The sequence below is a fragment of the Arabidopsis lyrata genome, assembly GCF_000004255.2.
Source record: "Arabidopsis lyrata subsp. lyrata unplaced genomic scaffold ARALYscaffold_1, whole genome shotgun sequence".
Lineage (NCBI taxonomy): Eukaryota > Viridiplantae > Streptophyta > Magnoliopsida > Brassicales > Brassicaceae > Arabidopsis > Arabidopsis lyrata.
In genome coordinates this window covers 14,465,473-14,489,001 of record NW_003302555.1, presented here as the reverse complement: position 1 = coordinate 14,489,001, position 23,529 = coordinate 14,465,473, and the positions used below count along the sequence as shown (strand labels likewise).

At 33.1% G+C, this 23,529-nt stretch overlaps 5 protein-coding genes across 9 annotated transcripts; 1 reads left to right on the top strand and 4 right to left on the bottom strand.

Annotated features, from left to right (window-relative positions):
- Nucleotides 1–493: 493 nt before the first annotated feature.
- On the bottom strand, nucleotides 494–1,601 carry LOC110225328 (uncharacterized protein At4g02000-like). Its single transcript, XM_021014798.1, has one exon. It carries the CDS (start codon nucleotides 1,331–1,333, stop codon nucleotides 773–775), a length of 561 nt encoding a protein of 186 aa, XP_020870457.1. The 5' UTR covers nucleotides 1,334–1,601; the 3' UTR covers nucleotides 494–772.
- Nucleotides 1,602–2,478: 877 nt separating this feature from the next.
- Nucleotides 2,479–5,916, bottom strand: LOC9327017 (aquaporin NIP3-1). Of its 2 annotated transcripts, XM_002890909.2 has the most exons (4): nucleotides 5,668–5,916; nucleotides 5,193–5,417; nucleotides 3,292–3,572; nucleotides 2,479–3,192 (listed from the first exon to the last, which is right to left on the bottom strand). In XM_002890909.2, exons 1-4 carry the CDS (start codon nucleotides 5,791–5,793, stop codon nucleotides 2,859–2,861), a joined length of 966 nt encoding a protein of 321 aa, XP_002890955.2. In that variant the 5' UTR covers nucleotides 5,794–5,916; the 3' UTR covers nucleotides 2,479–2,858. The 2 variants fall into 2 exon arrangements, with proteins under 2 accessions (XP_002890955.2, XP_020870659.1); XM_021015000.1 differs by lacking the exon at nucleotides 3,292–3,572 and having other exon boundaries at nucleotides 3,043–3,192.
- A 113-nt stretch (nucleotides 5,917–6,029) lies between these two features.
- On the bottom strand, nucleotides 6,030–10,694 carry LOC9327016 (protein BREVIS RADIX). Of its 2 annotated transcripts, XM_021014998.1 has the most exons (7): nucleotides 10,510–10,694; nucleotides 9,801–9,966; nucleotides 8,235–8,393; nucleotides 6,995–7,386; nucleotides 6,766–6,895; nucleotides 6,366–6,688; nucleotides 6,030–6,255 (listed from the first exon to the last, which is right to left on the bottom strand). In XM_021014998.1, exons 3-7 carry the CDS (start codon nucleotides 8,346–8,348, stop codon nucleotides 6,177–6,179), a joined length of 1,038 nt encoding a protein of 345 aa, XP_020870657.1. In that variant the 5' UTR covers nucleotides 8,349–8,393; nucleotides 9,801–9,966; nucleotides 10,510–10,694; the 3' UTR covers nucleotides 6,030–6,176. The 2 variants fall into 2 exon arrangements, with proteins under 2 accessions (XP_020870657.1, XP_020870658.1); XM_021014999.1 differs by lacking the exons at nucleotides 9,801–9,966; nucleotides 10,510–10,694 and adding an exon at nucleotides 8,531–9,765.
- Nucleotides 10,695–17,275: 6,581 nt separating this feature from the next.
- On the bottom strand, nucleotides 17,276–20,513 carry LOC9329755 (BUD13 homolog). Of its 2 annotated transcripts, none has more exons than XM_002890907.2 (9): nucleotides 20,378–20,513; nucleotides 19,786–20,007; nucleotides 18,765–19,665; nucleotides 18,426–18,493; nucleotides 18,281–18,345; nucleotides 18,079–18,182; nucleotides 17,917–17,989; nucleotides 17,639–17,819; nucleotides 17,276–17,539 (listed from the first exon to the last, which is right to left on the bottom strand). In XM_002890907.2, exons 2-9 carry the CDS (start codon nucleotides 19,988–19,990, stop codon nucleotides 17,454–17,456), a joined length of 1,683 nt encoding a protein of 560 aa, XP_002890953.1. In that variant the 5' UTR covers nucleotides 19,991–20,007; nucleotides 20,378–20,513; the 3' UTR covers nucleotides 17,276–17,453. The 2 variants fall into 2 exon arrangements, with proteins under 2 accessions (XP_002890953.1, XP_020870975.1); XM_021015316.1 differs by having other exon boundaries at nucleotides 20,383–20,513.
- Nucleotides 20,514–20,652: 139 nt separating this feature from the next.
- LOC9327015 (histidine biosynthesis bifunctional protein hisIE, chloroplastic) lies at nucleotides 20,653–23,253 on the top strand. 2 transcript variants are annotated; one of them, XM_002893647.2, is made up of 5 exons: nucleotides 20,653–20,885; nucleotides 22,156–22,401; nucleotides 22,483–22,578; nucleotides 22,674–22,825; nucleotides 22,901–23,253. In XM_002893647.2, the coding sequence occupies exons 1-5, from the start codon at nucleotides 20,733–20,735 to the stop codon at nucleotides 23,097–23,099; spliced, it is 846 nt and encodes a 281-aa protein (XP_002893693.1). In that variant the 5' UTR covers nucleotides 20,653–20,732; the 3' UTR covers nucleotides 23,100–23,253. The 2 variants fall into 2 exon arrangements, with proteins under 2 accessions (XP_002893693.1, XP_020870977.1); XM_021015318.1 differs by having other exon boundaries at nucleotides 20,800–20,885; nucleotides 22,160–22,401.
- Nucleotides 23,254–23,529: the final 276 nt, after the last annotated feature.

Below are 23,529 nucleotides of genomic sequence, written 5' to 3'. Positions count from 1 at the left end.
AATAATTACAATTTACTTACATCTTCACTTAACCAAGTTTGTGGGTCAATGAGTTCTAAGAAAAATTGCTTGTCTGTTTTTATAGTGTCCAAATTGATAGTTATATTCCTGCAATCAATCAGTACATGTGTTTAAAAAACTATTGATACAAAAGAAAAATATTTTTTTTTTCCGAAACTATATATACTTTTCTATCTTTAACCATGAATCCAGTCAATTAGCAATGCTTTGATCTGCTAAGGCAAACAGATCATATTGACTCGACTTCACAACATTTTTGGTTTTTCCCATCTCTTCACCAGTATCCAATAACAAACCATAATTTTAGATTTGCATATCAATGGTATCTTTCTTTCTCTGGGTATGTTAACGTTTGTTCTCTTTGGCTGGTATCACGTTCAAAATAAATATATATATAAATATTTTAAAAATTAATTAAGATTTTGAATTTAGTTTATTCTTTTTTCTTCAAAATTTTATATTCCAGTTTTTTTTTTTTTTTGTCACAACTGTGTTAGTTTTTATTAAGCCAAAACAGAGCCATTACAAAAGTTAACATAGCCACAGTTCACAAAGGCTTAACTGTAAAAACTAAAACAGGATTAAGAAAGGGATCAGTGGTATTCCCTTCACTATTCTAAAACAGAACCCAAAAAGTGAAATTATCTGTTCTAAAACTTATTCTACTTAAACAAACTTAACTTAACTAAACTAAACCTGTAATGGCAGATTACAGGGACCCAAAAAGTTATGACAGAAGTTTAAAGAGTGATTAACGTTTCTTAGGAGGCTTCAGAATTCCTCCTTCTTCAGCTTGAAGCTTATGCTTTTGATTCTTATCATCACCTTGACTGTTGAGACTTGAACTTGGGCGTCTTGACGATTCGCCAACCTCAAAGTTCCTTGTCATTCTTGATGAACTAGCTTCCTCATTAGTGAGAGAAGTGTTTGATCCTGAGGAAACTCGTCTTCTCCATAGTGCAGGTTGAGGACTGAGATGTGCAGAGTGTCGAAGTCCTTCAAAACTTAACCCAGGAAAGTAAGGAGAGGCAGCTGCTTGCTCATCCGGGTTCAAAGGTGGACAGTTAACCCTTGGTGGTGGAGGTAATGGAGCAGGGAAAGAGTAGTCTGAATTTTGAGATTGAGAGTTAAGGTCAGATCTTCTGTCTTCATCACTAAACCTTCTTCTGTTGAAAACAGGCACATCAAGGACTTCAGGACTATTCCTTGGAGTAGGAGGAGGGTTATTGTAAGGGCAGTGGCTGCGTTGATGAGTAAGGCGAAGACAGTTACTACAAATCCTTCTCAGATGCTCATACTGGAAACTGAGCATAGCTCTTTCTCTGGATTCAAAGCAAACTCTTCGAAAAAACCTTAAGCAAGCAGTGATTTCAAAACGAACTCGAACTCTAGTAAAGGTGATTTGAGTAGTGAATTCATCACTAAAATCCACATAGATGACTTCACCTAGAGTTTGAGCTATAAACCTGATTGTTCCATCAGAAACATAGGGGAGAGGAATTCCACGGATTTGTACCCAGAGATCAATGGTAGTGAGGAAATCTATCTATGGGAAGTCTTCCCACCGATGTGAAGCGACAAACCAATTGTTGAAAATCCATGGATTTATATTCCAGTTTTAATTTATTAAAAATACATCTATTATTTTAAATCAAGACAAAATTGTCATTTTACATATTAAAAATTGTGGTTTAAATTAAAAATAGAGAAAAATGTATTTTTCAAACAAAAAATTATAAATATGGTAGTTTTCAAAATCTCCCAATAAGATAATTGATAACTAATATTGTAAAAATATTATTGTAAACAAATTATTCAAATTAGTAATTCCAAAACCAAAAAATAAATTAATTTAAAGAATGTTCCATTTACCAAAGTGTTTGATATAAAAACTGAAAGTTATATAAACAAAAAAAATTACATGTCAATTAATTTATGAGCATCAAATTAATTGTATAAATATATAGATTTAATATGTAATTCTGATCTAATAATATTTAAAAAATTACGTTTTTGCTTATTTTTACTTGATTTTGTTTGTCAATATAGTTTCTTTGTTTTTGTTTAATTTTCTAATAATTATAATAGGTGTAGTCAAAAATAATTTAGCAATCTTTTTAATTGGTTTTGATTTTTTGAAAATATATGATATAAACTAGAAAATTTAGCATAATTTAAATTTATGTATATAGAAACTAGAAAAATACACTGAAACAAAAAATACACCAAGGTTTGAAGCAACATTTGAAAATTTGACGTTGTTTGAGGAGGCAAAGATGTAGCAGTCGACGCCATGGAATCGTCACTGGAGTAGCCATCATCATCTCCAATGTAAGTCGTCCAGCCTGATCCCTCACCTTCAGACTCCATGGTTCGCTGACCAGAGAAGGGCTTACAAGCAGCTCTGTGTCAATTACCTGGCTTTGTGTTCTGTCTTTCACCACATGCTATAAGGAACAGCTCTCTATCATTTTTGTGTCTCTGTCTCATTAACTTCTCTGTGTACTCTATTATTCTTTGTCTTCACAATGAGTAAATGAACACCTAGATTCTTTGTTTATATGATTATACCGCTAAATTAAAACGAAAATGCATTTAAATGTGAAACGAAAATTTGAAACTTAGATATTGATATATATGTCTCTTCACTTGGCGCTTTCAAACTCTGTGAATATATTCTTGTTACTATATAAAGTTGAGCATGAGAAAACATTTATGTGTTAATAAGCTTTTATCACTTATCGCGCGCATAAAAAATAAAAATATACACAATAATATGAAACCAGAAAACAAATACATGGGTATTGAACTAGTACTGGCCAATACATCGATTTAATTCACGCCAACTTACATGTAACATTACATTTACCATTGATATCATTAGGTGATGAACATATGAAATAGTTTTGATTAGCTGGATCAACCACTCGTAAAACACAAATCTCATCTTGAGAAGCTTCTTGGTGATCTCTCGAAGAAACTTTATTGCAATTTGGACGAATAATCTCACTATATGATTTCTTTGTGGATCGTAACAAATCATAAGTCCATGCCCCTGATAATGCTCCGAGCACCGGTGAAATTATGTATAACCATAAGTCCTTATAACATCCCCATATAAGTGCAGGTCCTAAGCTTCTTGCTGGATTCATCGATGCTCCTGATATTGGCCTAACCAAATTTATGGAAAATAGAACATTTTTTATCATACGTGTAAACAAACTAACCATGAAATATTTTTAAAAGAGACTTATAAGAATAATTAGTTACCCGGAGAAAAGGATGTCGAGTACTACGGTTGCACCAATAGCGATTCCAGCGAGTGACCCCGTGGCTCGTTTATCGGTAGCGACAGCAGATATAACAAACATTAGATTGAAAGTAGCAATGAACTCCATTACAAACGACGTTGTGGTTGAGTTTGATGGATATGTTCCAACGTAAACATCGCCTTTGAGGCTACAAACATCATCATTCAGATGGAACACAAGCCGTAAAGCTGCAGCAGCTAAGGTCGATCCGAGAACTTGAGCGGCTATATACCCTGGAACCTGTAAAAAGATCAATAACAACCACCACATCTCTATACTATTAAAAGAGAAGTACAAATAAAAATGGGTCGGGTTAAAATCAGAAAATTGACCCTAAATTTTGAAATCGGATCTTTGAATTTTTTTGGGAATATAAATTCGAATTAATAATGAAAAATCGAATGAAAAATGAAATATTTATGGAAATCAAATAAAATCTGATTGTACTTATGGCAACTAATTATAAAAGCATATTCCGAACAATATTATACATTAATTACGTATAATAGTTTTTTTCATATATTTTTGTAACTAATTCGATAACAATCAACGTTTTTATCATTAATTTCGCTCATTTTAGCTAATTATCATTAATTGAAAGATATCTTACTTGCTTCTAAAGATTTCTAGAAAATTTATCACACATAAGTAATACCCCATCTGTTTTATAAATTAAATAGATATTTTTATTTTGGTCGTGTACATTAAATAGATATAAAATCCATGTAACTAATTTTAATTTAATTAGATTAAATCGAAATTATGGTATTTTCATACCTATAGCTTACCAAAGAAGTTTAATTTTCAATTTATAAAGATTTATTGAATATGATTTTAGAATTATTCAACAAGATGATAAGTATTTATTAAATTTTGTGAATCATGAAAAATAATAACTAATTTTTAATCATTATATTTCATCTTTCAATCTCTCACCTAAGAAATAAAATACATATTCTATTATTCCTATGTCCAAACTTCATTTTGTTGTATGACTAAATAATATTCCCATTAGAGCTGTCAAAGCGAGTTGATTCGTCCCGTTAAGCCCGTTTGCGATAGGCACAAAATATTATGACTTGTAGTTGTCGGTCCGCACGATCCGCGGGTAGCATATATGAAATACAAACCCGTCCCGCGAATGTATGCGGATTTGCGGGATTGTCCGTGGATTTTGTTTAAATAGTTTTAAAGTAACCAAAATTTAAAATACTACTAAAATAAATAAATAAATAAAAATACTATTATAGTTTTTTTAAATTACCACATGTTGAATAAATTATAATTTTATCCATAAATACTAACATGCGGGCTGATCCACCAATCCGCGGATGAAAACCGATTAAACCTATGACCCACTGCGAATTAATCCATGTGGCCCGCTTATTTGCGTGTTTAATATATTTTCCCAAATCTACCCTATAGTAAAATGATTTGGGCTCGACCCGCGGTTTTTGACCTATTTTGACTGCTCTAATTCCTATGAATCGTCTAATTTTAGAATTTTAAAACACAAAATTCTATTTTGTAAATCATAATTAATACGATGAGTTTATTTATAAAAAATTTAACATTTTCTCTACAATTCGTTATTCTGAATATTTATAAGTATACTACACGATTCGCTCTACTAAAAACACACAATATTAAACTCAACGTATGTAAACCAATATTCCCCGCGGTGAACCGCGGGTCCGATCCTAGTTTCATATACAATTTATGACTCTGGTTGGTAATACATGTTTTTTTCCTGCTTCTAATTCATAATATTGCAGTAATCATTAAATAGCATTACAAAGAATAAAAATGAATTTAATAGTATGATGTATTTTTTTATAATTGTAGATATCTTTGGATCACCTGATTAAAAGGGAACTTTTTAGAAGAGGCAAAAGCAATGGAAACAGCAGGGTTGAAATGTGCACCGGAGACATGACCAATTGAGTAGATCATAACCGTTACGGTTAGTCCCCATACCAAAGCTATACCGGGAAGTGTCACCGGTTTTCCGTACGTCTCATTTACCACGATGGCCGAACAACCGGCAAATATCATAGAGAATGTTCCCACGAACTCTCCAATCAACTATAGAGTTTCAAGTTTTCAACAAAAAATCAACTATAGAGAGAACAATAATGGAAATAGATGTTTGTTTGGTTTGATTATTATACTTCATAAATTGGAAAATCAATCACCAATAATTAGAACCAAAGTCAAGATTGAGCTCGCAATCGCATATAACAACATCACACGAAATATAAAAGCTTGATTCGACTAACAAATATTTCACGATAAAATTAAGAAACCATGTCGCAACATAAAAGATGTGTCTCACCTTTTGAACAAACGATACGGACACAAGAGGACCGGATAAATCCGACGACCGGGAATCATCAATTGATCGATCGATGTTCAAGACAACGGTTTGAGCCTGAGTAGTAATATCAGAAATCTCAGCCATTGATGGAACTATGGTGACCTTTCTCCAAGTTTATGGTTTGCTCATCCAAAAAAACTCAAATGGTCAACTCTACTTTGTATTCGTTATAACTTATAAGCAAATAATAAAGTTGACTTTTTTTTTATTCTATAGTCTATACCACATCTTGATCAATTCTTTATCTTTGTCACAAAAAACACGACATGGTTTACACGATAGTTATACTTATATGTAATCAGCTTGAATTAGAGATGATATTTCAAAACACTTGATTTATGTATAGATGTTAAGCTAAGATGAACAAAACATAAGCAAAGTGTGTATAGTTGTGTTGTTATGTGAATGAGATTAATTAATTAATTAAAGATTTGGTAGAGATCAAACTCATAATGTTTCATTTTCTTTTAGAGGTACTGTGTTTGTATTCTCTCTCTGTTCTGCTCCCACCATGTCTTTGCATGCACTTCCCCAAATTTTTCCCGGCTGTTGATTAAACCACAAAAGCATAGATTCCGGTTAGTCACGGTACGATTATCGAGTTTCGAAAATGTCTAGCATCTTGCCAATGCTTAGTTTTAGATGTTTTGTTATACCTGAATCTGACTCGCCGTAGCTCTCTAGTCCCATCAGCTAATTGTCTGATGGTAATGTAAACCCCGGGCTCGTCCTCTTCGATCCACTCAGCTTGCATTTCACTAGCATTGCTCATGGAGGGTGGATCATCTCTGGAAGAAGTGGTGGTTCTTGCCGCATCCATTGGTGGTCCTCCATGATAACTTCCTGGTCCATAGTTGCTAGAGCCGCCATAAAAGTGATGCGGGACACTTCCTGGAGTTCTGAAGTTGTTGTGTCTTGGAGTCCAGTCTTTGCTTTCTCTCGCTGAATCCATCTTTGAGTACGTTGAATCTCTCTGTGACTGAAAAATAAACTTGTGTTACCTTCTTTGGATCAAAGGACAAGATTCACAAAGGTAAGGGAATGTTAAAGTGGTACCTGATCTTCGGATCGTGCAGGTGTTTGAAGGGCTTGGCGGTTAAATCTCTGTACATTGTAAAGCTCAACGATCTTGTCATAGTTCTCACCCCACCATCGTTGAGCTTGCCACTTATCAAACATCTCCCGGCTTTCATAACAAGAGACACAAGTAATGGTTAGTATTTATCTCATGTTTCAGCTAAATAAAATATCCTAAGCACTTGGTTGTTTTGAGTAGTTCAAATACCTGAAACGGATCCGTTTGAGATCATTTCCTCCAGTGGGAAGCGAAGCGAATGTGATATGAACACCGGGTTCTACTTGAGCCATCCACTCTTTTGGCACTTCATCATCCAGTACCACATCACAAGACTGTGCAGAGATAGATTCTCGATCATTTCCATATATTGAGGTGAACTTTGATTCTAACCGTCCAGCTGGATGGTGAGAGGAGTTTGTGAAGTCCCAAGCAGGAGTTGAACCCGCACTTCCACCCATGTAAGGGTATGGAACACCTTCAGAAGCATTGTCATAATCCGGGAACGGTCTATGTCCTTTCTTCAAGGGACTACTAGAAGAACCAGTGCATGGCTTGCATTGTTTATAAGCACCAGAGAATTTCAAAGCCATATCTTTAATCTGCATAACATAGACACCAAAAAAAAACACCAATTAGATCAAAGTAACACATATAAAACACAAGAATGTTGAATACAACTTTTCACAAACATTATAGGTAGTTTCAGGACTTTAACTTTGACCAAGTATATTTTTTAATTCTAACGAAGTAAAAAGGAGGTCTACGATGATGATTATTGATAAAAGAACATCAATAAAGCTATGAGATCTAACATAATTAAACCCTTAAACATATGTATAAAATAATTTAATCTTGTCTTCTCAGTCTGGAGAACACAATCATAACGGCCCACTCTATATTTTGTTTTTGTTCTTTTTATTTCCTGTCTAGGTAAGAATCCACTAAAGCTTATTTGACAAAAAAAAAAAGTATTTAGATCAATCTTCATTAGCAATATTCATCAAAGCATGACCCCAATATAAGCTTTAATCAGCCACTATAGTCCTAATAATTCAACTTGCTACATAACTCAAAGATATATACAATAAGGGTTTAAATTGTCTCAGTAGTTGTTTTGACTTTCATATGTCTAGTCATATAGAGAGGAAACAAACACTGACATGAAAACTATTAAAGAGAGAATGGTGAAAGATTCCAAAAATTGGCGTGAAGTTACCTCATTGTAAGATCTCTGTCCTAAACAACAGTAACCTCTATATACTAATGAATTCAAACTCTATCCTTTGGAATCTCAATTGCTTTTTTCTTTATCCTCTAAGATACGTTAATTGGGGTTTGTGTCTTTGTTTGTTTCACGAACAAGGCAATTAGTGAAAAGCAATAAAATAAAGTGAAAGCAGAGAAGGATCAACAAAGAAAGAAGAGAGATTCAGAGAGAGAGAGAGACCTGAATGGTTAGGCTTTTGACGGCTTCTTTAGTATTGGGAGTGGTGCCTCCACGCGCTCCATTTTCGACTTCTTCACCTCCGTCTGCTTTGGTACAAGTTATGCAAGAAAACATCTTTGGTCTCTTTTTTTTGTGTTGTTGTTCTCTGCCTTTTCAGACCTATAAAACCAGAGAGTACTCTATTAAACATCATCACAAACCAAACCTCACACTACTCTACTCAAATGAATAATAATACTCTACAAAATAAAACAAAAAAGTAATTAAGAACTTTAAAGTAGAGAGCTAAGTCTCACAATCCGACATAAAGCTTATGTAATCATAGTACACATGTAAACATTAGTTAGAAGTTAGAAGAAACATAGAAAAGGAAGGGTATTTGGATTTCAATTGTCGTTTTCTTATAACGCAAAACACAAACACAAAAGGACAAAGTTGTTGACATATCTCTAGTCAGGAAACAACTACTCATGTTATATATATAAAAAATGTAACTTGATTGATAAAGTTGGATTGGTTGGTAGTTTAACTCATAAAGAAACCAATGCTAAATATTTCAAGAACTAAACCCACTAAAAAAAAAAACAGCTAACATAATTCTTAAAAAAAAACATTACACAATGGTCGGATATTAGTTTCACCTATTCGTAGAGCGAATAGAAATATAAGCTGGGGAGGTTTTAGATTAGTGGAGTGATCTTGATAAAGACAAAAGTGTTGAAAGAGATAATAAAACTACATGTTACACTTTTCTTTATTAAAAAAAGATGTTATAATTAGAGAAGAAAGAGAGCTTGGGGATCAGAGGATATATAGGACCCCAATTAAAAAAACTATTTTAAAAATTAATTGTGCAAATCTAAACACCTGAAAACTGTATAAACACATTTTTTCCAAGTAATAATATATTCTAAAGACGATCATAATAGAGACAAATGGTTCTTTATTCTACTTTAAATAGTTTTTTTTTTTTTGGTTAAAGAATAACTTAATACTTTTGTGTGCAGCAAAAGATCCTAAACCCATCCCTCAACTAACAAAAGTTGGAAGAATAATTACATTTTTTGCAGGAGCCGAAATTTATGACATTTTTGAAAATCAGATTATATTGAGACTAAAAGAATCAAATAATATGTTCTGATTCCCCGTGTTTAACACCAATTAGAACCGAAAATATATAAAATAAGAAAACAATTCGAATCACTGAAAAAGGAAAAGAAATGAATACAATTTAACAAGAAAATGGAATCTTGACAGTCACGTGTTAAGAAAAAGGAAAAGAGTTTGGTTTCTATTTTTAGGGTTTTGAGTGATGATGGACCAATCTAAAGCGTGTCGCGACATGAAAACTAAACTATATCGAAAGTAAAAGATAAAATTGCAAAAAACAATCACGAATCACGAAAAAAACTCTGTTTTGATATCAAAAGCAAAGGCAAAAACTGATACAAAACCCCATTATTATTCTCACATTCGAAAACGACTTCTTGATTATTAGTAGTATTTTTCTTAATCATTTCAATCCAAAAATAAAATTTTGATTAATGGGTTTGGAGTATTACTCACCTTTGTGTTTCGATATCTGAGAAATGAAGCGACTTGATTTGAGATTTTTGAGATATAAGAGATAGTAGCTTCTGCTTTATTTCCTCTTGAGGGTTTTGGTCTATTTAGGAAGCCGGCACGAGTGGGGTTAGTTCTGAGTCTAAGTCTATATATAGACCATCAATGGCTGCAGAGAAGATTAGTGTAGTGTTACAGACAGTAATTGTAATAAATGTGTTACAAAAGGACGAAAACAATTTATGATGAATTTTGCTTTTTGAGAAAAATTCGGCGTTTTCTCAAAAAAGTAAAGTAATGAAAGAACAATAAATACCGGGAAACTTTTGAATGAAAATGAAAATTTTTAATATTGATGAATGAAAACATTTTCCTGGAAAGTTTTTGATTTGGGTTTAGTGAGAAAATTTTGGAAACTTATTTGGTGTTAATCAGAAAAATGACGAATCGAATCTGTCTAAATCAAATCAATCAAGTGACAGTGGAGGAAAATGTTTGCAGAAAAAGATAACGAAAAAAATAAAAATAAAACTCTCTGAATATTTTTTTTTTCCGGGAAAAAATAGTTTTGAAAAGATTGATCGGAAAAAAAAAAACCAGTGACTAATCGTTTCTACAGAAGCAAGAAACAAAGCAACGAATCTCTTTGTTTTATTATTTTCCCGAGAAAAATCTTTAAAAGAGAGATTTTTTCATAAACTCGTGTACTGACCTGAAATGTCTTCTTCTTCGAATCTGGTTCTGTAATAAACTTCACTGAGAAAATCTCCAAAATCAAAAACCCTCTGAAATTTGAAAAAATGAGAACAGAGACAAAACCGGGTCGAGAATTCGGGTTATCGGGTGACCCGAGAACTAAAAAGGAGCTCCGAGGTTTTTTGTTATCTAAGTAGACGAAGAGAAAGAGAAGAGACAAAAGGTTCGTTCCATATATATATATATACATGGAGGAAAGAGAATTTTTAACGGCGTGTAAAGATAAAAAAAAAATGACCGTGAGTTTTAACGGAGGTTTTTTTATTTTGGTGTGGCGATGAAAATTTGGTCTAGAGAAGAGACGGCAAAGAGGGCCCATGTTGTCTACCGGTGACGGAGATGGCTTACGTGTGCTGGAAGTAGAGTACGTGGCAGTTTGGGATTGGTTTAAGACAGCTGAAACCGGGTCGGGTTTTGGTCACGATACATTTGACAGGCCAAGGGAACCGTCGCATCAGGATTCGCTTTGTGTGGGTTCATTTCATCATCTCTTTTTTTTATTTTATTTTATTGTTTTTTATAGTTTAAATATATATATATATATATATATATATATATATATATGTGTGTGTGTTTCATCGTTTTGTCTTGTTTTGGTTATGATCATGTGTGACATTTTTTTATTTTATGTTTCTACTAAATGAGTAAAGAAGCATCGATTGTGAATAGAATCGATAACTTGATCATTGAAAATTTATTTGTATAAATAGAGTTATGATATAGGGTGAAATTAAGAATAAGTTGAAGTGTTTGCTTAGATAGTGTCCCAATCATGGATTGATGTTGGCATGGTGGATGGAGAATTGAAGTATGGGATAGATACAACTATTTCTATTTATTTTACACATGTGATGTGTTTGTTTGTCATGTTCATTTCTTTTATATATTATATTGTAATCCTCCCACCTTTTTTTTTTTTATAAAAAAATTGTCTTTTCTTGACTCGTTAAACCAAATTATTCTAGGGTTAGAGATTGCTATAGAAGAGCTTGCAGAATTGGCGATTGGTTATGTATTTTTGGAATAAATTAATGTTTTTAGTGTATTTTGTTTTCAGTTGCATATGTAAGTTATTTGGCCATGTCCGTTTGTTCATCTGGATGATGATGATGCAAACTATTAATAAGATATGAGTTAAATATTTCACTGAATGTTATAATTAACATAGTAAATTACAAATTTTCAAAGGAAGTACAATTGAGCTGAACCTCTAAGATATAAGAGCATATTAGTAACATAATATGTTAAAACTCAGACAAAAAGTTGTTGATATTAATCACCATGAAGTTTTTACATGTCGCGTGAAAGTATGTATAGTTCGAATAATTTAAAATTATAAGAAAATGTTATGAACGAGTTACGAGCTTGACTTTACTTAGTCGTGTTGTTCATCTATTTTTTTGTACTTTTAAGATTAAAAAATGTAGATAAACCTCACTTGATTCCGATAAAGATGGTAAACTAAAACACAAACTTTTAATTATAAAATTACTAAATAATGGTAGGCATAAGGAGATCATTCTCCAAAGTTGCATAGGCTGATAATATCGTAATGTTGATTCGCGGTTAAGTAATAGGCAATACACTTCTCTGTAATAATATATGAATTATGGCCACCAATTAAATTACATACATGAACTAGGTTAATCTAGTTAATCCCTCTTTAATTTAAACTAATAACTTTGGCTTGAATTAATCAACTTAGATCCTAACATTGTTAGTCAACCCTTCTAAATTTGTTGAGTCATATGACATGTTATAGAAATCGAAATGATATCATTTTAGATTTACAAATAGACGGTATAAATTTATGTACATAAACTGAAGTAAATTTGTCAAAAAAAAACTTCATAAACTAATACAAAAGAAGCTTTATAATAACATTAATATTAGTTTATATAGGTTTTGTGAAGAGTAATTTAATCAAAATTACGTTAGTTTTTTGGATCATACTATGATTTAGCAAATTTGTTAGTTTGTAAACTATGATTTAGCAAATTTGTTAGTTTGTAGACTAAGGGCTCTAGGATCAATGTAAACCAACCTTTGTTAGTTTGTATAGGAACTTCACTAAATTTACATGGTTAATATATGAGTTTTCACATGTCATTTAATTCATGTTCGAATTTAAAGAGTGATCATAGATTCATAGTTCATTTATGAATTGGTTTTCCCAGTGGTCGGGTATTTAATTTATTTTGTCCTAAACAGTTCATTTCGGTTTGTAAAACAAAACAAAATTACACAAAACATTTCATCTATCTATATATATATAGTATATTATAATGAATAATGTACTAAATGACAAAATGCAATAAACATTAGTTTTTATTTTTATTGAAATTTTTCTGTTTAAACATCCCGTAGTAGTACTATATATATACAAAAAGTATCGAATTTTTTTTATCGATCCAACTGTAGTTCGATCTGAAAACATTGAAAATTCTAAGGTGCAGTGTAATAAAAGCATTTAGCATATGTGCAACATGTTAGACGATGCTAAACTTTCTTAAAAAGAAATAAAATCAGACACATAAATATAAAATATAAAATGTATCTTTAACCCAAAACGTCGGGGGTGGGAACTTAGCTTTATTCCTGGGGCTAACCTGTCTTTAAGCAAAGAATGCTTCGAACAGAGGGACAGCAAAACTCCAAATAAAGATCCAAGACATATATGAAAATAAGTAAGAACAAAAATAGGTAAAAAAATCAATTCCTTATTTAAAAATAAAATAAAATGAAAAACAGTTAATTATTGTAAGAAGTGTTCATCACAACCACCACTAGATATAACTAATTATTAAAACAACAACAACAACAACAAATGGTGATGTAACCTTAAAAATTTTTTAGAAATTCTTCCAAAAACCTAAATTTATTGTATTTTGAAAATGTTCTAAATATAATATTTTATATGAAGAGATGTATGAGAGATATAAACAAATTAGAACATTACTTAGAAAACGGTTTATTGTTAACTTTTATTATAGTTTTTTTTTTTTTTTTTTTTTTGTAACATGACTTTTATTATAGTTGAGATTTAATTAATGTGCAATAAAAGTATAGTCAATGTCTCCAAAACGCTTCCCATCTTGTCTTACATTATACTTTGTCTTTTGGATTTGTTTTACTCTTTTACTAATAAAGATTACAAACATGTTCTTCAGCTTTAGGGCTTTTATTTTATTTTATGTTCCTTTTTAGACATCTTTTCACTCCATAGTTAGATCATATTCCATTTATGTAAATAGGAAAATATTTAAATTTCAGAATAATCGTGTAAATTCACAAAAACAAATTCCTAAACTATCATTTCCTAATTATGTTTTAAAACGACCATCAAAATCTTAACATTCCAACATTATTTTACGATACACTTGTGTTTATATAGGTTATCCAAAATGATATTTTAATTTAAATTTTTAACGTCATATATTTTTATATTCAGTTTTATATAGGTTACGACCATTATCCCTTTTATTCAGTTTTATATTTTTCGCTTAATGAGCGAAGTGGTAGTTCTTGATAATTTTGGTCTCAAAACTTGCTGAAGTTACCGGAACCGAGGGGATAAAAACACAAGTTTTTTTGATAATGAAAATGGTACAATTAAACTTTTAAACTCATTAATGTTATTGTGAACGTTTGTATTGTGTACAAATGTAGTATATAATATAAAGCAGTGCTACAACTTTTTGTACGTCCACAATGTATAATATTAAATGTAAGTTTGGATACTTCCAAATTTTATTAACTTCAAATCGTAATTTTGAGTGATGTACGTGACAAAAGTACTGATAATATTAAATGTGTCGCGACTCGAGAGAAACGAAACGAGAATTAATGTATAGACGTGCATCATCCAAAACCTTAAACAATCTAATTGTTTATTAAACGCTCACACGTTTTCATAAGTTTGGGAATGGGACAATAACTACAAATCTTGATCGTTTGTTCTTAGAGCTATCATTTTAATGTGTTTATAATTGTTATATTAAAAATTTATACGTTAATCCTATATACGTATAACCAGTTTGAAAATTTGATAAAGAGGAAAAAGATCAGTTTCAAATCATGGGCTACGTACTTTCCTTATGTCTCCTTTTTTTTTTTTTTTTTTTTTTTTTTCTTTTAGCTATTAAAACAGTGTTTAATTTGAACTGACATATTCGAAAGTGAGATTATGGTTCGATTTTTTTTTTCAATTTTGAAAATTCTTAATTGCAGAAACTTTTTAGTGAGAACAAGTATTACGGACACAAATTTATCCAAAAATACGTTCTTTTTTCGTTAGCTCAAAATTTCTCTTAATATAATCAAAACAATAGACAAAATCTACAATTTGATGAACTATACAATGTATGAAGGTATTATATGGTTGTCTTTGAATTTCCATATGAATTTGTCAAAAGCATGTATTATGCAGATTCGAACTTGAATGGTGACATAACAACGATATATTATATATATATATATATATATACTAATTAAGTTGATTTCAAATGCAAGAAGATGAAAAATATGGCAATCTTCGGATATGTGGCTCCAAAGCCCAAATGTAGACATTTAAGCCATCTGCATCACATGGAACTAGCTGGTGAAAGTGATGAGTTTAGGATTGACAAATCTTCCAAACCGAATCAATAAAAGCGTAAAAAAACTTTAACTACCAATGGAATCCCAAAATTTTTAGTCCTTAACCTAGTGACATTGAAGAGACGTTTAGTTAAAAGCCAATGATCATACCAAACAAAATATCGATTTATCATTTTGGACCTTAACGTGAATAAAAGGAAAAGAAATGTCTACAAACTTAGCACCAGTTTATTATTATTTTGTTGTAAGATTTTGGATGTATATTTGTTGGATGTAACTGTAGAACTTTTTGTTGTAGTTTTGTTGGATGTAACTATGTTTGCTATAGTTGTAAATGTAATTTTTTATTTATATATATTTCAAAATAAAAACATGATTAATAGTTATATAATTTATATAAATATATAATAATTACTGTCATGTGAATTATTTATTTTTGTATATTATAGTAAATAAAAATATTTTATTAGCACATAGAAATAGAAAACAACTAATATAAATTTTCTATCGTATACGACATTCCACAATAAATAATAAACTTCAATAATTATTTTTAAATATACATAGTTTTTTATTTTGTTTATTAGTAATATAATTGGTATAGAAAAATTAAATTAATAAAAAAAGGTTGAGCAAATTGTAAACAAAACATATTAAAATATTTTTTTGAAAAAACGAATGAAGACCTACCAAAAAAAGAAAGAATATAAGCTCAGTTGTTTGTTGCTTGAGGAGGAAGAAGGAGAGTTTTGTTATTGTAATAACTATGTTGAAATGATAGCTACATGAAAGTTGATTTTCAGATTTAGAGAGTCTTAATTATCTGTTGGTTTACAAACTGAAGAAATATGTTGTAAAGATTAACATGTCCGTTTAGTGACTTTTCTGTTTTTCTCCTTTTTGGTCTCCACTGGTAACATAGCAATTAGTAGTGTATATAGTATGTAATTCAAAACAATGCGATATTTACATGGCTGAAGAAGGTGCATCATATATGGTATTTTGTTAGAGTTATTCGTATTCTCGGAAATATTGAACAGATAGGTTAATTTGCTTATTCATTTTTTTGTGATATCATTTTGTAATTTTGAGTTCTTCCACTTGTGTGTTATCATTTATCAAAGCTCTCTCCGGTGAACCTTAGATGAGGCATGTGTTTGATCAAGACATCATCATAGGTTATGAAGAACAGAAGAAGATGATCATCAAAGAAAATGTTGGTTTACGAGTGAAGTCCACAACTGAAGCCGAGGCAACATCAATAATTTAAATATTCATAAAAACCTTTTTCTTTCAAAAATATAATTGACAAGTTTGTCCAGATATATTTGGATATGAAAATTACTAAAGTTAAACTAGTTATTAAATGAGATGAAATAGTCCTACTACGTTAGAATTTAGAAAAGGTAAAAGCATCATCAGGTGATTCCCTCTTCCAAAAGAAGATTACAGTAAAAATCCAATCCCCAATTCCTTTCCCTATTTCCCAGGTTTCCTTAATCTTTCTGTTCCTTTAATTCCTTTTTCCGCCTTGGATTTTTGTTTTAATTTTACTGTAAAGAAACCATAGCTACTAGTATTATAGTTTTATTCTATTTTGACGGCAAAGAAACCACACTTATTATCTAAGGAATAGAAGGAGAAACCAAACATAGTTGAAGTACAAAATTATTTCCAAATGAACTAGTTTATGCTTCAACCAAAATCAAAATAGACCCACGTCTTAGAATTAACAAGTGTCCGTACATGTTTTAAGTGTACTCTTTAAAGAAAAATAATTATTGAGAGGTGTTTGGTAATTCACCACAATAACCAAATCCGATAAAAGTATTTTAATTTCAAAATTACAACTTGGAACACTTTTTGTTTCCTCCATAATTTCCAAGAAAACAACACAAAACCCCTCAAATGGCCTCCCTGGCCCATACAAAATTCCCGAATCTAACCTTTAGTTAATATGCATTCACAACAATGACTGATTAGCCTGGCCCGTATAAAGTTGCCGAAGATTACATGCTGCATTACACAAGTAACAACGATGGTTCACTATATTTGAATTCACTTAAACTTTTGAACATTTTTTTTTTCTCTTTATTCGATACTACTATAGTGTTAGAACTGAATTTTTTTTTTTTAAGGATGTTCAACGAAATTCAGATTGTATTCAACCCCGAATAAACACTTGAGTGCGCTTTTTGGACCGGTTTCTCTGGACATATAGAACAAGTACAAACCCAAACTTCCACAGTTAAGAATGTTTATCTCCTGAATCAAACCACATTTTGCAGAACAAAATCTGATTCACATGTCTGCAACGGACCAGAGATAAGCCTCTATTTCCGTTGCTTTCCTCTCATTGGTCGTCTTAATCAATTTCTTCTCAGTTCCTGAACCAATACACAAAAAATAAAACAGATCAGCCAAATAATCTTCTAATGGAATCTTTAAATATGAATAATGAAAACAAATGTATTAGAGGAACTTACCGTTACTACGGTCGACCCCATCCCAGTGTCTACCCGGTTTAATCCCATAACGGTTTGTTGCAGCTTCCAACCCTCTCGTCAACCAACTATGTTTAGGCACACTTTGTGGTATAATGAACCCAGATTTTTTCATCTCCTCGTCGTCTCCTAGATCCACAAGAGTTGCCTCGTGCCGCTTCTTCTGCGATGTACAAAATCGGCAATACATTAGGATAATGCTTTTATGACAAGGCAATCTTGGTTATTCATGGGTTAGTAAGCAGAAGTAAATTCAATACCTTAACCAAATGAGCCATTGGATCTCCAAATCTAACTCTTTCCTTCAACATTTGATCAAGCTCCGGATCATCCCTGAAACAACAGAGATAAATACTGTTTGAATAAACAACCAAGTAATAAAAGCTCAACCTCGAGCTCAAGAAGAAGAATCAATAAAGTACCTTGTCCGAGCAAATGGCTTCTCCTTCTCAAGCTCAAGTTCCTGTAGTCTAGCTTCAGCTTCACGCTTCTGAGCTAAACCTTTGCCCCATTCCAGTTTTATCTCCTACAAGAATTAGAAAATTACATTCGTCACTCTATTTGTCTCAGATTCAGATTATAGCACATCTAATGGGGAGTATAGAGTTAAAGAGCAAACAGTACCTTTGGCTTCTCTATCACTTTTTTTTGCTTCGATTTAAGATATTCCTCCTTTGATATACGCTTCCCTGCAATATCAATAAACATCTGGGAGTGAGACATGAGATTATGCATTTTGCATTAATGACTAGGGACCTATAGTCCTCACCTGTGATCTTGTCACGAAATACTGCTTCTGCATTTTGTCCAGTTAGCTCGGAATCCATATTTTTAAACCTGTAGAAGAGTATATAATTTGTCAGAAAGATGGCACCCTAAAAACATGCAGTCGAGAATCTCAAATCATCGTTTGAAGACTGGTCTCTCTATGAATTCCCTATTTAAAGACACAAAAGAGAAAATCTTAGAAACTTAGGAAGTAGGCAACATGAAACTTCAGGGAAATAGGAAACTACTCGCCCCAATACTACTGAAACAAAACCTGATGCCTATAACTAAAACGCAGTAACAGATTCTAAAAACGCTTAATCTACTTTTTGATTATTACCTCAATTGTTCATCCTCCTTTTTCTTTCGATATTCACTTCCAATGTCTTTGCCACTAATCAAACCGGTCTTTCGTTGCTCCTTGCTTGTTTGAGGAGGTGGTGATTCTCTGCGTGGTCTCCTTGGAGGAGAGCTATCAATATTGGAAGAACGTCGAGGATCCGCAGTTTTTCTTTGAGGAGAAAGATCTGAGTCTCGAGAACCCTTCATATTCATATTCCTGCGGGGTGGAGATAAATCAGCATTTGAGGCAATGAATTTTGAAGGCCTTCTACCCGGTTCGGGTGATGGAGAATGATATCGTCTTCTCCGTGGAGGAGAAAGATCATTGCTCTTCTTTTTTACATCTGAGACAGGTGAACCATGTAAATCTCTTTTCCTGCGAGGCGGAGATAAATCATCGTCTAACTCAACAGAATCTGAACGGTATCTGCTAGATTCACGCGATGGAGAATGAACATGTCTTCTACGAGGAGGAGATAGATCTTCACTCAGATTTTTGGGGACTTTAGCTTCAGGCTCTGGTGAAGGCGAGTCATTCCTGGCTTTTCTTTTGCGAGGTGGTGACATATCAGAATCCAAACTAACAGGCTTTGTATGTTTTCTGTTAGGTTCAGGTGAAGGCGAATTGTGACGTTTCCTCCGACGTGGTGGTGACATATCTGTTTCAACTCTATCCGCAACCGAACGTCTAGGCCCAGGCTCAGGAGAGGGCGAGTCATTACGAGTTCTTTGTCTACGTGGAGGAGAAATATCAGATTGTGTGTCTTCACGGTTTAGAGGTAACGTCACCCACCCACTCCCATCCTCAGCAATGGCATTATGTGCACGCCTTGCCTTAATTTCCTCCAACCTCCTCATTCTCTTAACATCAATGTCTTCGTCAACCAAAGGTCTTTCCTCTTGACAAACCAAAAAAAAAAAAAAACACAATTTGTCAGTGTGAACTGTTACCAAATCAGAGAAGTGAAACATTACATATGCAACAAGTCCAAGAAACAAGAAACAGTTAAGCAATTTACCTGCTGAATCATTTTCGTTTTCGTCCTCTTCAGGATCAACCGGCTTTTGCCAAACTGGATCTTCGTCGACAACTAAAACACCTTTTGGTTCAGGTTTAGATGGCTTTTTCTGCTTCTTCTTCTTCTTCTTTTCTACAACATCACTACTCTCATACTTCTTCAAGTAATCTTTTAAAGATTTGTTTCCAGTTCCTGGAGCAGCCATCTTCGATTATTTGGAGCCTAAAATACCAATGAAAACCGTGAAAAATTCAGTCAAACATAACATCTAGACGAAGAAGATTTATTCAATTCAGAAACCAGAGGTTCAAGCAGGAATTGAAAATTTGACAGATTAATGGCAATGCCAAATCCGGAATCAACAATTAGTTGCTAAACTCAAATTAGCATCAATCAAGCCCTAGGTTAATCATTATCTAAGCAAAAAAAAACATGAGACTGAATCGAGAATAACTAAACAATGCTTAGTCTCATTATCGTCATCAAATCCACAAATCGAGAAGCTAAAACTAAACCTCAGAACCGATTCCAGAAACCTAGAAAGCGAAACGAAGACACGCATACATAATTTTAGTATCATAAAATTACAAACCTGACCGGAAAACTAACGCCGGAGATAACCAGACTGATATCAGAAGCCCAATGCGAAAGGTTGAAGATAACTCGGGAGAGATCTTCTAGGGTTTTGGATCCCGTGGAGATGATGATTGGGGAAAAACAAGTTTATGGCGGAAATTGAAATTCGAAGCAATTAATAGGGATGCTTTTGTAAATTCCTAATATTAAGAGCTAGCAGGGGCATTTTAGTCTATTCATAAAATTGCTGAGTCGGTCTTTAAAAAGCCCTTCACTGTCATTGTAACTAAATACACTGATTAGGGTTTGTTCTTCTTCCGTCACTCTTTTTTTTCAATCCGCCGCCACTTTTCGTTTCTCATTGCGTTAACATGGCGGTATCGTACAATGCATTAGCACAGTCTTTAACTAGAAGTAGCTGCTTCATCCCCAAGTCTTATTGCGTTAGAGATACTAAGCAGAGAAGCAGATCAAACGTCGTGTTTGCGTCTAATGATAATAAGAACATTGCTCTTCAAGCTAAGGTAAACAAGTGAATCTCTCTTTTATATGTATAGTAATCTTAACTTATAGATAGAATGATTAGCAATGGAATTGTTGTGTAAGAAGGATTTGTTTTGGATTAGAGCGTAGGATTGATATATTGAACCAGACATTGTCAGGTGCTTACTCTTTGACATGAGTAACTACTGTTACATGTCGGGTAGAGAAAAAAGAGAGAAAGATAAGCTTTTTTGATGGTTTCCATTTTTAGGGTTTGGATTTCTCTTTTAAGATGCACATTGTTTGCTTAGTCGTCTGCATTTGGTGATGGCTGAGCTACATCTGTTCATCACATTTGATTAAAGCAATTGTTGTGCACAGAGCAATTTAGTTCTATGAACACTTTCCGAAGTAAATTGGTCTTGTATATTGTAAAGTTGGGATTTTTGCCAGAGATGGTCAGGTTCCTACCCTTTGACATGTGGGTTTGGACTGTTACATCTCTGGTATAGAAAAGAGAGAGAAGGATAGGCTTTTTGATGGTTTCCATCTTTAGGTTTGGATTTCTCTTTCAAGGTGCTCATCGTTTGCTTGGTCATCTTTTGTTTCGTGATGACTTGGCTACATCTGTTCATCACATTTTGATATCTTTTTGAGGAAATGTTTTGTTTTAGGCTCTCGGATTTAGATTAATGCTGCATTGATCTTTTAAGTGTATTCTATTCAAGTCTCAGCTTTAGATTCATGTGCTTACGTTAGTATGATTACTACACTGAATTACTTGGTTACCTTCCGAAGTAGCTTATGTCTAATTTAGAAAAAAAAAGAAGTATATGTGAGGAAAAATTGTTACTTCACTTGATCTTTTGTTGTTATTTGCTGGTCTATGTCTTTTTTACATCCTGTAAACTTAAAATTTGGCCAGAGATGGTCAGGTTCCTACTCTTTGACAAATGAGTTGGAACTGTTACATCTCTGGTAAATAAAAAAGAGAGAAGGAAAGGCTTTTTGATGGTTTCCATCTTCTGGTCTGGAATTCTCTCTGAAGGTGTTCATCGTTTGCTTGGTCATCTGAATCTGTGATGGCATGGGCTACATCTGTCCTCCACAACCTGAATAATCTCCACTGAGACGCTTCATATTGGCTCCCATATCTAGTCTGATAATGTTTATACTATTACAGAGGGGTCTTTTCTGTGTTGGTAGTGTTGCAGTTGTGATCTTTTTTATTACTGTCTCAATAAGCATTGTTTATGCGGGTGTTGTATTCCCTGGTATCTAATCATGATTTCTGTTGTTTTCTTGGGTTAGGTAGATAACTTATTGGACCGCATAAAATGGGATGACAAAGGATTAGCTGTGGCAATAGCACAAAATGTTGATACGGGAGCAGTCTTAATGCAAGGCTTTGTTAATCGGGAGGCCCTCTCCACAACCATAAGTTCTCGGAAAGCTACATTCTTTAGTCGATCAAGATCAACCTTATGGACTAAGGGAGAGACATCCAATAACTTCATCAATATCCTTGATGTGTATATTGATTGCGATCGTGATTCGGTATGTTTGCATGGACCACATCTTGTATATGAATCAGTACAGTGTTATTCTTCATAAACTCATTAGTTTGTATTTTCTCAGATTATTTACCTTGGAACACCTGATGGACCTACCTGTCACACAGGGGAAGAGACTTGTTACTACACATCGGTTTTCGATCAATTAAACAATGATGAGGTTTGCATTTGTGGAATTTGTGTTTTTACCTTTTCCTGTAACAAGAGATGAACTGAAATCTGAAGAGAATTAACTATTTTCTGACTGCATCACAGCCTTCAGGAAATAAGCTAGCATTAACAACATTATACTCGCTAGAATCAATCATTTCCAAGCGGAAAGAAGAATCAACAGTTCCTCAAGAAGGTAAACCGTCATGGACAAGACGGTTATTGACGGATGACGCTCTGCTTTGCTCAAAGATCAGGTATGTTTGTCGGTTATCTGTAATTGAAATTTGAGCTATGGATCCTTATGAAGCTTGTTGGGATTTCTGTTTCAGGGAAGAAGCTGATGAGTTATGCAGAACACTGGAGGATAATGAGGAAGTTTCAAGAACACCATCGGAGATGGCTGATGTGTTATACCACGCAATGGTACTTCTAGCTAAAAGGGGTGTGAAGATGGAAGATGTTCTTGAAGTTCTTAGGAAACGCTTTTCTCAATCTGGAATCGAGGAGAAGCAAAACCGTACAAAGTAACTGTTTTCTTTGGTAGACTGTTTACATGTATTTGTGAGAATTTTTGAAGTTACTCGTACTTATACTGTTGTTCATCGTGGCACTTTATATTGTATAAATAGATATTCTTTGTGACATACTCTCTATTACCGATTGATTTTTGAGTTTCTTGGCTACCTTTCTAGCTTTGGCCTGTCCAAAATATGTCAATCATCTCTGATCCAGTTATGCACACTATTTGACATCATTTTTATATCCTTCTAAAACATCACCAAAATGGAGCCTAAGTCATTTGATCATCTATGAAACTTGCTCTTTATTCAACCTGAATCTGGCCATTTCCATTCATCTTCCAGATAGCATTATTCTGCCAGAGGGTGGCGCAACATATCGGTGATTTTCAGGTTACACAATGCCTTAGCCAACTTGTTGCATCAGTCAATTCATTAAT

What these genes read in the sequence shown, in the direction of transcription:
- LOC110225328 (XM_021014798.1), bottom strand. Translation starts at nt 1,333, where the DNA reads ATGCTCAGTTTCCAGTATGAGCATCTGAGAAGGATTTGTAGTAACTGT.
- LOC9327017 (XM_002890909.2), bottom strand. Translation starts at nt 5,793, where the DNA reads ATGGCTGAGATTTCTGATATTACTACTCAGGCTCAAACCGTTGTCTTG. An exon ending in CCGTATCGTTTGTTCAAAAG is followed by an intron (nt 5,418 to 5,667) that starts GTGAGACACATC and finishes GAAACTCTATAG; the next exon opens with TTGATTGGAGAGTTCGTGGG. An exon ending in AAAAGTTCCCTTTTAATCAG is followed by an intron (nt 3,573 to 5,192) that starts GTGATCCAAAGA and finishes ATCTTTTTACAG; the next exon opens with GTTCCAGGGTATATAGCCGC.
- LOC9327016 (XM_021014998.1), bottom strand. Translation starts at nt 8,348, where the DNA reads ATGTTTTCTTGCATAACTTGTACCAAAGCAGACGGAGGTGAAGAAGTC. An exon ending in CTCAAACGGATCCGTTTCAG is followed by an intron (nt 6,896 to 6,994) that starts GTATTTGAACTA and finishes TTGTTATGAAAG; the next exon opens with CCGGGAGATGTTTGATAAGT. An exon ending in CTGCACGATCCGAAGATCAG is followed by an intron (nt 6,689 to 6,765) that starts GTACCACTTTAA and finishes TTTATTTTTCAG; the next exon opens with TCACAGAGAGATTCAACGTA.
- LOC9329755 (XM_002890907.2), bottom strand. Translation starts at nt 19,990, where the DNA reads ATGGCTGCTCCAGGAACTGGAAACAAATCTTTAAAAGATTACTTGAAG. An exon ending in AAACGAAAATGATTCAGCAG is followed by an intron (nt 19,666 to 19,785) that starts GTAAATTGCTTA and finishes TGGTTTGTCAAG; the next exon opens with AGGAAAGACCTTTGGTTGAC. An exon ending in ATTTCGTGACAAGATCACAG is followed by an intron (nt 18,346 to 18,425) that starts GTGAGGACTATA and finishes TTGATATTGCAG; the next exon opens with GGAAGCGTATATCAAAGGAG.
- LOC9327015 (XM_002893647.2), top strand. Translation starts at nt 20,733, where the DNA reads ATGGCGGTATCGTACAATGCATTAGCACAGTCTTTAACTAGAAGTAGC. An exon ending in ACATTGCTCTTCAAGCTAAG is followed by an intron (nt 20,886 to 22,155) that starts GTAAACAAGTGA and finishes TTCTTGGGTTAG; the next exon opens with GTAGATAACTTATTGGACCG. An exon ending in ATCAATTAAACAATGATGAG is followed by an intron (nt 22,579 to 22,673) that starts GTTTGCATTTGT and finishes ACTGCATCACAG; the next exon opens with CCTTCAGGAAATAAGCTAGC.